The 12974-nt window shown below is 39.6% G+C and overlaps 2 protein-coding genes across 5 annotated transcripts in view; both read left to right on the forward strand.

Annotated features, from left to right (window-relative positions):
• Positions 1-12974, forward strand: part of ZNF81 (zinc finger protein 81) — a 71601-nt gene that overhangs the window by 24863 nt on the left and 33764 nt on the right. The window lies entirely within an intron of this gene.
• Positions 5577-6297, forward strand: LOC309796652 (caspase-3-like). The gene is made up of 2 exons (XM_082609910.1): positions 5577-6085; positions 6207-6297. Exons 1-2 carry the CDS (start codon positions 5603-5605, stop codon positions 6270-6272), a joined length of 549 nt encoding a protein of 182 aa, XP_082466036.1. The 5' UTR covers positions 5577-5602; the 3' UTR covers positions 6273-6297.

Here is a 12974-nt window from a genome sequence, read left to right on the forward strand (position 1 = left end):
CAGCAGTGCAAGAGTGTTCCCTTTTCTCCACACCCTCTCCAGCATTTATTGTTTCTAGAATTTTTGATGATCAGAAGCAGTCTTGAAGAGTCAGAACCCTTCTGCCAGATTGCCTAATGTCAGTTTGTTTTCTGGCCCTGCTTTTTCTACATCTTCTTCCTCCTCATTGTCTGGCACTGGTTGGGAAGCATTCACCTCCATCAAGTTGCCTTCTGTGAATTCTCTGGGAATCTCCTATTTTAAAAATCTCTGCTGCTTCCACAACCTGAAGACACAGTGAGTAGGAATCAGACCTTCACCAGAACCTTCATGCTGGCCCTTTGTTCTTGGACTGCTCAGTCTCTATAACTAGAAATGGAATGAAATATGTGCCAAATCCACTGGGTGTCAATTGATTAAGAAGTTAGTTTAGAATCGAGGCACCAGTCCCTCCCACCAGGAAGCTTACACAAGCCTCTTAGACCAGCCTCACCTACCAGCGGGCAGACACCAGAAGGAAGAGGAACTACAGTCGTGCAGCCTGCAGAACGGAGACCACAAACACAGAAAGTTAGACAAAATGAGACAGCAGAGGAATATATGCCAGTCGAAGGAACAAGATAAAACCCCAGAAAAACAACTAAGTGAAGTGGAGACATCAATCTACCTGAAAAATTATTCAGAGTAATGATAGTAAAGATGATCCAAGATCTCAGAAAAAGAATGGAGGCACAGGCCAAGAAGATACAAGAAATGTTTAACAAAGAGCTAGAAGATATAAAGAACAAAGAAATAGAGTTGAACAACACAATAAGTGAAATTAAAAATTCTCTAGAAGAAATCAATAGCAGAATAAATGAGGCAGAAGAACAGATAAGTGACCTGGAAGACAGAATGGTGGAATTCACTGCCTCAGAACAGAATAAAGAAAAAGAATGAAAAGAAATGAGGATGGTTTAAGAGCCCTCTGGGACAACATTAAACACACCAACATTTGCATTATAGGGGGCCCAGAAGGAGAAGAAAGAGAGAAAGGGCCTGAGAAAATATTTGAAGAGATAATAGCTGAAAACTTCCCTAGCATTTTCTTGGGAACAGTCACCCAAGACTAGGAAGTGCAGAGAGTCCCATACAGGATAAACCCAACATGCCAAGACACATATTAATCAAACTGACAAAAATTTAAGACAAAGAGAAAATATTAAAAACAACAAGGGAAAAGCAACAAATAACATACAAGGGAATCCCCATAATGTTATCAGCTGATTTTTTTCAGCAGAAACTCTGCAGGCCAGAAGGGAGTGGCACGATATATTTAAAGTGATGGAAGGGGAAACCTACAACCAAGAATACTCTACCCAGCAAGGCTCTCATTCAGATTTGATGGAGAAATCAAAAGCTTTACAGACAAGCAAAAGCTAAGAGAATTCAGCACCACCAAACCAGCTTTACAACAAATGCTAAAGGAACTTCTCTAGGGAAAAGAAAAGGCCACAAATAGGAACAAGAAAATTATGAATGGGAAAGCTCACCAGTAAAGAAATGACAACAAAGGATTTAGAATATGACATAAACTTAGTTGATAAAGCAGTGGCAGGGTTTGAGAAGATTGACTTGCATTTTGAAGGAAGTTCTACTGTGGTTAAAATGCTATCAAACAGCATTGCGTGCTACAGAGAAATCATTCATGAAAGGAAGAGTCAGTCAATGAGGCAAACTTCACTGTTATGTTCTACTAGGAAATTGCCACAGCCAGCCCAGCCTTCAGCAACCACCACACTGATCAGTCAGCAGCCACCAACATCGAGGCAAGACCCTCCACCAGCAAAAAGATTATGACTTGTGGAAGGCTCAGATGATGGTTAGTGTTTTTTTTAGCAATAAAGTATTTTTAAATTAAGATATGTACATTTCTTTTTTAGATATAATGCTGTTGCACACTTAATAGACTACAATATAGTATAAACATAACTTTTATATGCACTAGGAAACCAAAAAATTTGTGTGTCTCACTTTATTTCAATATTTGCTTTATTGTGGTGGTCTGGAATACCCACAATATCTCTGAGGTATGCCTATCCTAGCTGTTACAATGGGGTGGACTTGAGATTGGCCACAAGATTGGTGAAGAAGCCCCCAGACTGGATGAGAGTTAGGACCAACCAGAACACTGTTCAGACAGCTGTCTTTAAACCTACTTTGTGGTACTTGGTGTGCAATAACTTGTCCAGTTCCTCCTCACTGACTGCCAGTAAAGTGGAAGACCGTATATTGAACAGTTGACCATACAATTTGGTTGAACATTTTCACTACTGATTCCATAGACTTCCCTCAGATCTCCTTAATTTGCCTGTCTTAGTTTTCTATCATTGCTCTAACAAATTGCCACAAACTCAGTGGCTTAAAACAACAGAAATTTATTATCTTATAGTTCTGTAGTTCAGAAGTCCAAAATGGCTCTCACTGGGCTAAAGTTAAGATGTTGGCAGGGGTGGGTTCCTTTTTGAAGGCTCAATTATCTATTTCTTTGCTCTTTCCAGCTTCTAGAGGCCACACATATTCCTTGATATGGTCCCCTTCATCTTTAAAGCCAGCATTAGTGGGTCAGTTCTTCTCACACTATATCATTCTAACCTTCACTTCTACCTCACTCCTACACTTTTAAGGACTCTTTACATTGGCCCTAACTGGATAGTCCAAGATAATTTCCTTGTCTCAGGGTCAGTTGATTAGCAACCTTAATTCCATTTGCAACCTTAATTCCCCATTGCCATGTAGTATAACATATCCACAGGTTCCAGGGATTAGGATGTGGACATCTTCAGGGCAGGAAGGTCTGTGAGTCCCTTATATTTCCTTTTCCAGAAAGCCATATCTCTGTGCACAGCCTATCCTTTGTCTTTATTTTTTGTCAGTTTGATTACTATGTGTCTTGGCATGTTCCTCCTTGGGTTTATCCTGCTGGGACTCTCCTTACTTCCTGGACTTGGGTGACTGTTTGCCAAAAACTTGGGGAAGTTTTCAGCAATTATCTCTTCAACTATTTTCTCAGGTCCTTTCTCTCTCTCTTCTCCTTCTGGGATCCCTATAATATGAATGTTAGTGCATTTAACGTTGTCCCAGAGGTCTCTTAGACTGTCTTCATTTTCATTCGTTTTTCTTTATTCTGTTCTGAGGCAGTGATTTCCACCATTCTGTCTTCCAGGTCACTTATCCGTTCTTCTGCCTCATTTACTCTGCTATTGATTCCTTCTAATGTATTTTTCATTTCATTTACTGTATTGTTCATCTCTGTTTGTTCTTTAGTTCTTCTAGGTCTTTGTTAAACATTTCTTGCATCTTCTTGATCCTCACTTCCATTCTTTTCCCAAGATATTGGATCATATTCACTGTCATTATTCTGAATTCTTTTTCCGGAAGGTTGCCTATCTCCACTTCCTTTGCCGTTTCATTTTGCCTAATTTTCTGTGATTGTGGATTCCGTTCCACAGGCTGCAGGATTGTAATTCTTCTTGCTTCTGCTCTCTGCCCTCTGGTGGATGAGGCTAACTAAGAGACTTGTGCAAGCTTCCTGCTAAGAGGGACTGGTGGTGGGTGGAAGTGGGTCTTGTCCCTCTGGTGGGCAGGGCTGTGCTCAGTAAAACTTTAATCTGCTTGTCTGCTGATGGATGGGGCTGTGTTCCCAACCTGTTTGTTGTTTGGCCTGAGGCGATCCAGCACTGGAGCCTACAGGCTGTTTGGTGGGGCTAATGGCGGCCTCCGGGAGGGCTCACACCAATGGGTACTTCCCAGAACTGCTGCTGCCAGTGTCCTTGTCCACGCAGTGAGCCCCAGCCACCCCTCACCTCCACAGAATACCCTTCAATACTAACAGGTAGGTCTGGCCCAGTCTCTTATGGGGTCACTGCCTTTTTCCCCTGAGTCCTGGTGCGCACAAGACTTTGTGTGTGCCGTCCAAGAGTGGAGTCTCTGTTTCCCCCAGCCCTGTGGAAGTCCTATGATCAAACTGCACTAGACTTCAAATCTAGATTCTCTGGCTCCTCCTCCTGTTGCCAGACCCCCAGGCTGGGGAGCCTGACGTGGGGCTTAGAACTTTCACTCCTGGGGGATAATTTCTGTGGTATAATTGTTTTCCAGTTTGTGGGTCACCCACCTGGCAGGTATGAGGTTTGTGTTTATCACAGTTGCGCCCCTCCTACCGTCTTGCTGTGGCCTCCTCTTCGTCTTTGGGAGTAGGGTATCCTTTTTTGGTAGGTTCTAGCATTTTTTTGTCAGTGGTTGTTCAGCAGTTAGTTGTGATTTTGGTGTTTTCATAAGAAGGGGGTGAGCTCATGTCCTTCTACTCCACCATCATTTTGAAGTGACCTGCTGGCTCAGCAGGGTGGTGTGGGACACCAGTCAGCCTACAGCTCCTACAGCTCCTGTGGCTCCTACAGGATCCTTGTTGGGCCAAGTGCTTGGTTAGCCCTTGCACTGCCCATCCTAATCATCAAAACTTCCAAGAACTGTGAAAGGTCTGAGATTTTATCCTACTTGCAAGCTAACAAGTTAGCTGGGCACAGTTTCATGGATGCTGGTAGAAGACATGAACTCCTGAGTCAGAGACAAAGGACTTGAATACTCACAGCATTAGTGGTAGCCAGAGTGTGAACATTTGCACCAGTTCTCTAAGCCTCAGTTCCCACAGGGTGATGCAGAGGGCCAGGTGATACCTGCACATGCAGTGGATTCCATTATAGGAGAGGAACCCCAAGTTTGTGGATCTCGAACCTTTCATGAAGGGCAGTAAGCCTGCCTGATCCTTGCCTTGAGGAAGAAATATCTTGAGTACAATTTCTAGTATAACCTGCCCTTTGCTCTGGAGAGGGGCACTCTATCTTCTAAGCCTGTTCACTATATAAATATCTTTGAAAAGATAATTTGGAAAAAAGGCAGTTAAGAGTCTGCTTGACAGATATACAGAAATGTGAGATTTGTGGAGAATTTTCTCCCAGTAGTCTCTCAAGTCCCTTTTAATCTGGAACAGATCTAACCAGTTCTCCTCCCTCTTGTTTTTCCCCTTACTATTTATTTATTGAAGAAATTGGACCATTTGCCCTGAGCTGTGTTCCACATTTTAGAATTTGATAATTGTATTCTTGTGGAGTATTTAATAGTTCCCATATCCCCATTTTAATGTGAACAGATAAATCTAGAGGCTTGATCAATGCAGATTCAATTTTTAGGCAAACATACTTCGTAGGTGGTATTGAGTGCTTGCTAGTTCATCCCCCCAGAAAGCACATAATGCCTGGTTGTCTTTCTCAGTATGTTCAGGTGTTGTCAACCCAATCCATAGGTTTTAAAGTCCCTTTATTCTTTCACCCAATGGTTTTGGCAGCCGTTGGTGATTCTTGCTTTTATTAGCATTTATTAGCTGGAATACTTCTGAAAGAATAAATTTCTGTAATCAGCTATTGGTGTGTCCTGAAATGCAGTACTTAGAGGAAGGATAATCATTTTAGTGTAAAACTCAAGTAATATCTCTTTCCTGGCATATAAAACACTTCAGAGAGCAGGAACTGAGCTGAGCCCAGCCAGCCAGTGGCTGCGGCATGGGGGCTGAACATTAATAAAAGTATCCATGGAGAACACTGAAAATTCAGTGGATTCAAAATCCATTAAAACTTCAGAGACAAAGATCTTACATGGAAGCAAATCAGTGAATTCTGGAATATCCCTGGATGATAGTTACAAAATGGATTATCCTGAAATGGGTTTATGTATGATAATTAATAACAAGAACTTTCATGAAAGTACTGGGATGTCGTGTCGGTCTGGTACAGATGTAGATTCAGCAAACCTCTGGGAAAACTTCACGAACTTGAAATACGAAATCAGGAATAAAAATGATCTTACATGTGAAGAAATTTTGGAATTAATGTACAGTGTTTCTAAAGAAGATCATAGCAAAAGGAGCAGTTATATTTGCGTGCTTCTAAGCCATGGTGAGGAAGGAAAAATTTTTGGAACAAATGGACCTGTTGATCTGAAAACATTAACAGGTTTCTTCAGAGGGGACTGTTGTAGAAGTCTAACTGGAAAACCCAAACTTTTCATTATTCAGGCCTGCTGAGGCACAGAACTGGACTGTGGTATTGAGACAGAAAGTGGTGTTGAGGATGACACGGCCTGTCAGAAAATACCGGTTGAGGCAGACTTCTTGTATGCATATTCTACAGCACCTGGTTACTATTCCTGGCGAAATTCAAAGGACGGATCCTGGTTCATCCAGTCACTCTGTGCAATGCTGAAACAGTACGCTCACAAGCTTGAGCTTATGCATACTCTCATTTGGGTTAACCGAAAGCTAGCGATAGAATTCGAGTCCTTTTCCACTGATTCTGCTTTTCACGCAAAGAAACAGATTCCTTGTATTGTGTCTATGCTCACAAAAGAACTGTATTTTTAATCACTAAAGAAATGGATGATTTTTTTTAAATTTGTATGCCAAGTGAGGAAACGGTGTAACTGATACTATATTTTCCTCTCTCATTTAAATCTAATCTAATCCCCCAGGTGATACTTGGAAACATGTCACTTTCATAGCAATAAAACTACTATGAAGCTACCTCAGACACAATCAGGTAGTTGAAACTGAATTTAAGAATAAATAAAAATGGATAGTGGTACAGTCATTATGAGAGGATTGTAAATTAACAGCTCTCATAATTAGCAAGTTTTAGTGCTTATGCTATGCTACAGATTTTCAAGGAATTATGGAAAAAGTTAAACATTGCAGTAAGGTATTTCATTGATATGGATATGTTGTTGTATCAGAGAATGTGTTATGTTTTTTGTCAAACTATAGAAATGATGATGTGGAATAACGTATCCTAGAAATTGGTGGTCCCTGTGCGTGGTCAAAGGCTTGAAGACTTTGATCTTAGAATTAGTATTTGGAGATAAGACAATGGTATTTTTACATCACTTCTCTGAGCACATGGTTTTGTGATGCATGTCTGTGTTGTTAAAAGAAAAGATCACGTTTAGTATTGAAAAAGGAACTAAATGTTTTAATTGAAAATGTGTGAGAAAACTTAAGTTGACGCTCTCAAGGTTAAATGCAACATTAATAGAGGGAGACAGAGTTAGGACTATAAGTTCTGAAATGCAACTCTTCCGACTAGCTGCTGGGCCTCGCATTCCCACAGAACATCTGAAGAGCTCTTACGTCAAAACCTCAAACTTGGATCACACTGATAGCAGCGTGAATTGAAGAAACTCTGTAGGAACATAGTAAAATACAACTTGCAGAATACACAGTGAGGTGTAAGGAAGAAACAGTAAATCAAGCATCTGGGCACTCAGTAATTAGAAGATAGTTTGAGCTTGAACAGGGACACAGCACAGCCTATGTGATGAAGGCAGAGGCATAGACTGTGGCTTCAGGAAAAGGAATGCTGGCTAATTATCTTCATAGGTACTGGTGTGCGTGGAGGATGCTCCCGAGGCAAGAAGCTCCAAGAAAGTGAACCAAATCAAACTTCTGAAATGGAAATTTTCCAAAGATGGTGAGAGTCATAATAAAAATCATAGCACTCTTTCTTTTAATTTTTCAAAGATGGCTTTTAACTGGATGTTAAATGAAATTCTTATCTGCCTTTTTGTAGATAGCACATCATATAAAATACACTTAGCACCACTACCAATGTAACAGATACACTGAATAACAGTTCACTTCTCACTTTACACTGAGGGGGGAGAAGGGCTGCGGTTGTCAGCCTGTCAGAAATTAATGCTTAAGTGTATGAATTTGAATACGATTTACAAGAGGCTTGCAGTGTTGTTGGGGGAAAATACTGAGGTTTCTCTTTCCCCTTCAAGGTTAACAAGTGCTCAGTGACCTTTACAGACTGCACGCAGGCATGGGTGTGCCCATGTGTGCACTTGGCCACCAAGCTTTGGCCGGGAGCTGAAATACTCCTGAAGAGCAAATCCTGGACTCCTTCTGGAATGCCCCTTTCTGCCATCCATGAATGTCAGCCCATAAAAGCAATTTCATTAGCATTTCCTCATTTTCCAATATAAGCAGTGAGTGTGGCCTGATAATATGGGCCCTCATCCATCCTTTGCAGAGTATGGGAAAAATCATAGCACTCTTTGTAGTAAAATTTTTCAGCATGTTAAGTTGTATTCTGTTGACATTTACAATCAAAGGAGAATTATACTGTTATGATCATATACTGTTCTCTGAAATGAAAGGACCATGGCACCCAGGACTTCATCAGTCATCCAGTCTTCCCTCCTTTGGTGCCAGGGAAACTGAAGGCCAGAGAGGAGAAGCAGCACAGCCCCCAGCCAGGGAGGCCTGGCTCCGAGCCTTCTAGCTCAGGAGGTGTTGAGCTGTCCCTGCATCGCTGTATCCTGCTGATTTTCAGTCTGACATTTCCTGTGAGCTTTCTTTTTCTTTTTTTTCTTTAAAGCAATATTTATTACTAGAGTTATTTCATAATATTAGAGAGCCAATTTAAACAAAACAATATAAAAATTTTATATCTGTACACAGCTAATAACATAGCCTCAAGATAATAAAACATAAACTGAGAAAAAAAAGAGAAATAATCAAATACATACTCATAGTGGAAAATTTAACATACCTCTTTCAATTACTGAAAGAAAAAACAGGCAAAAATTCAGTAGATATAAAAGACCTGAACAACATAATTAATGAACTTGAGCCAACAAAAATATATAGAGCATTGTAACCAACAACTTCCGGGTACATATTCTTTTCAAGAGCACAAGGAATGATTACAGAAATAAACCACATGCTGTGCAATAAAGTTTTTAATATGTCATTTTTAATTATCATTCAGCTAAAAATATTTTTAAATTTCCTTTTTTTCGTCCCATGAATTATTTAGAATCCTGTGAGCTTTCTTTTGCTAAAAGAAAGGAACTCACATTTATAAATGAGAGCTATTTGTTTTGACTATGTCTGTAACTTTTTCTAAGTAAATGAAGCATGTAGTAGTATCTTAAGGTGTGTTCCTGTGTGGCAGTTTTATAAAAAATTTGTTATTATGAATTTTTATTCCCAAATATAAATTTTAACTTAAAAAAAAACACTTCAGTGGTGATCTATTACTAAAAGAATTCATACTATTTCATGATCAGACTCCAGCTTACTTCCTTGGATTTTTTTTTCTCATAATTGCCTCCTTGACATATAATCTCTCCTTTTCACAAAGCTGTTTGCTCTTTCCTTAATTACTGTGTATTTTCCTGTCTCCACACCAATCTCTTTGTCTTTTCTGGAAAACATTTTCCCCCACTTATCTCTATCACACTTATTTTTTCCAGGATTCAGTTTAAACTGTACCAGCTCTATGGAACCTAAACCCACATCCCCAGTAGAATCGACTGTTTTCTCTTTGGGGCCCACATTGTACCCTGAATATATTTATAATATGCACTTTTTTGTGTGTTTTTTGAAATGAGTTATATTTGAACTACATTGAATTGCCCAGATCTTAAATGGTATAGTTTAATGAATTTTGACAAATATGTATACCCATCACTCAAATTAAAATATAGACCATGTCCATCTCCCTTGAAGGTTCCCGCTTAATCAGTCAATATCCTCGCCCTGAGGCAACCATTGTTAATATTTTTAATCCCTATAGATTAGCTCTGCTGGTCCTTGATTGTCATATAAATAGAATCATATGGTTTGTGTTTGGCTCTGTGTTTGGCTTCTATTTGTAAATTTTTGAGAGTCATCCAGGTTGTTGGTTCTACCAGTAGCTCTTTCTTTTTCATTGCTGAATATTCAATTATATGAATATACTACAATTTGTTTATGCATTTACCTGCTGATGAACATTTGGAATGTTTCTAGTTTTTTTTATCATGATAAATCCTGCTATAAATATTCTTGTGGAATTTTTCTGAGGATATATTGTTGTCATTTCTTTTTAGTATCTACCAAGGAATGGAATTGCCAGATTACAGGCTGGTGTATATTTAACTTTATTAGAAACTGCCAAACCAGGGACTTCCCTGGTGGGGCAGTGGTTAAGAATCCGCCTGCCAATGCAGGGGACACAGGTTCGATCTCTGGTCCGGGAAGATCCCACATGCCGTGGAGCAACTAAGCTTGCGTGCTACAACTAATGAGCCTGCGTGCCCTAGGGCCCACATGCTGCAACTACTGAGCCCGCATGCTTTAGAGCCCACGTGCCACAACCACTGAGCCCGCACGCCTAGAGCCCATGCTCCACAACAAGAGAAGCCACCACAATGAGAAGCCCGCGCACCACAACGAAGAGTAGCCCCTGCTCACCACAACTAGAGAAAGCCCGCACACAGCAGCGAAGACCCAACACAGCCAAAAAAAAAAAAAAAGAAACTGCCAAACAAGTTTCCAGAGTGATAGTTCAGTTTTACATTTCTACCAGCAATTTTTCAGTTTCTTTTTAATTTTAGCTTTGAAAGTGAGTGTATAGTGCTATCTCAGTGTAGTTTAAATTGCATTTCCCTTATAACTAATGATGTTGAACATCTTTTAATATTCTTTATTGGTATGTCTTTTTCATGTGTGTCTGTTCAAATATTTTGCCCATTTAAAAAAATTGGGTTACATGTCTTCTTTTTGCTTTGTAGGAGTTCTTTATACATTCTTAATATGGGTGTTTTGTATGCATATTGCAAATATTTTCTCCCAGTCTGTGTCTTGGCTTTTTGTTTTCTTAATGACATCTTTTTAAAATTTTTATTTTATTGAAGTATAGTTTATTTACAATGTTGTGTTCAACATTTCTGCTGTACAGCAAAGTGATTCAGTTATACATATATATATTCTTTTTCACATTCTTTTCCATTATGACTTATCACAGGTTATTGAATATAATTCCCTGTGCTCTACAGTAGGACCTTGTTGTGTATCCATTCTGTATGTAATAGTTTGCATCTGCTAACCCCAAACTCCCAATCCATCCCTCCCCCACTGCCCCTCCCCCTTGGCAACCACAAGTCCATTCTCTATGTCTATGAGTTAATTACATCTTTTGATGAGCAGAAGTTTTCATTTTGATAAGGTCCCATTTATCAAAATTTTCTTTTGTGGTTGTTGCTTTTTGTACTATGTCAAGAAATCCTTCCTTGTCCCAGCATTGCAAAGATGTTCTCTTATGTTTTCTTCTGGGGCATTTTTAGTTTTAGTTTTTATGTTTAGGTCTATAATACAGCTTGAATTAATTTTTTGTTGACTTTCTCTGTCATTTGTTTTCTATTTCATTAATTTTTTTGATCTTTGCTAGTTCTTTTCTTTTACCTTCTTTGGGTTTATTTGGTCTTTTACTTTCTAGCTCCTTGAGGTTAGATTTTAGGTCATTGATTTTAGACTCTTTTCTAATATAAGCATTTAAAGCTATAAATTTCCTTTGAAATTTATCTGCTTCATGCAAATTTTGATTTTTTTTTTAGTAAGCAGCCTTCTAAGTTGGCTGTCAGTGATCCCCACTTCTCGGTATTCATACCCTTGTGTAATCCACTCCCCTTTGTATGTGGGCTGGACCTAGTGACTTGCTTCTAAGAAACAGAATAAGGTAAAAGTGTTGGGATGTCACTTATGTGATTAGGTTATAAAAGACTGTAACTTCCATCTTGCTGGCACTCTCTCTCTCTGGCTCTTCTCGCTTGCTGGCTTTGATGAAACAAGCTGCCATGTTGTGAACTTCCCTATGGAGAGATGCACGTGGCAAAGGACTGAGGGCAGCCACTGGCCAACAGTCAATGAGGAACTGAGTCACTCAGTACAACAGACCTCGAGAAACTGAATGTTATCAGCAACCACTTGCCTGAGCTTGGAAGTGGGTCATTCCAAGTCAGTGTTCAAGATGAACGTAGCCCTGGCCAACATCTTGATTGCAGCCTTGTGAGAGACCCCGAGTGAGAGGACCTAGCTAAGCCACACCTGGACCCCTGACCCACTGTGAGATAATGGATATTGTTGTAACTCACTAAGTTTTAGGGTAATTTGTTGTGCATCAAATAGAAAGCTAACACAGATTTTGGTACTGGGAGTAGGGTGTTGTCATAACATACCTAAAAATGTGGGAATATCTTTCAAACTTGGATGTGAGTGGAGGCTGGAAGGATTTTAAGGAGCATATTAGAGAAATCCTAAATTGCCTGAATAGACTGTTAGTTGAAATTTGGACCATAGGATGCTGATGAAGGCTCAAAAGGAAGTGAAGAACATGTTTTGGAAACTGGAGGAGCTTATGTGATAGAAAGTTAGCAACACTGTCATCTGCAGTTATGTGGAAAGTAGAGATTTGTGCCTCATGAACTTGGTGATCTATCTAATATTTCCAAGAAAAGTGTTGAAGGCATCTAGTTTCTTCTTGCGGCTTTTAGTGAAATGTGAAAGGAGATAAATTGAGAGAAAGACTGTCAAACACAAAGGATCCAGGACTTGATGGTTTTGAAAATTATTAGCCTCTGCAGATAGCACAAGATTCTAAAGTTAAGAAATAGCTCTGAAACACTATCAGGAAAATATGATCTAGAAATAAAGCAAAAGGTGTGACTATACAACCTTTTTTTAAGACCTCAGATCAGAGGACCAGAGCATTCAGCCACACAAAACTCCCCTTGAAGAGATTAAGAGTGCCTCATAGATCTCAATCAAACAAGAGGGCCTCTAGGAAGCTTAAGAGTGTTTCCCTCAGCCCTTTCAGCAGGAGTCCAAGAAAAGAATGGCTTATCTCAAAGAGATCTGTAGGTGCACTTTTCGTCTAAGGGAGTGAACCCAGTGAGATTAACAGACAACTCATAAAATTTTAGAGCAAATTATATGAACAGAAACACTACCACCTTAGACTTAAAGGGATAGAGACAATACAAAAATGGAAACAAGATGTCAGACCTTCAAAATTCTACCGGTAGGAAGCAGACTGAGAAAACTCTTCTGCTACCTTTCCTGAAATGCTACCTTTTAACCTTTC

This window comes from Mesoplodon mirus (assembly GCF_964341445.2).
Source record: "Mesoplodon mirus genome assembly, chromosome: X".
NCBI classification, from domain to species: Eukaryota; Metazoa; Chordata; class Mammalia; order Artiodactyla; family Ziphiidae; genus Mesoplodon; species Mesoplodon mirus.

What these genes read in the sequence shown, in the direction of transcription:
- LOC309796652 (XM_082609910.1), top strand. Translation starts at nt 5,603, where the DNA reads ATGGAGAACACTGAAAATTCAGTGGATTCAAAATCCATTAAAACTTCA. An exon ending in CCAAACTTTTCATTATTCAG is followed by an intron (nt 6,086 to 6,206) that starts GCCTGCTGAGGC and finishes CTACAGCACCTG; the next exon opens with GTTACTATTCCTGGCGAAAT.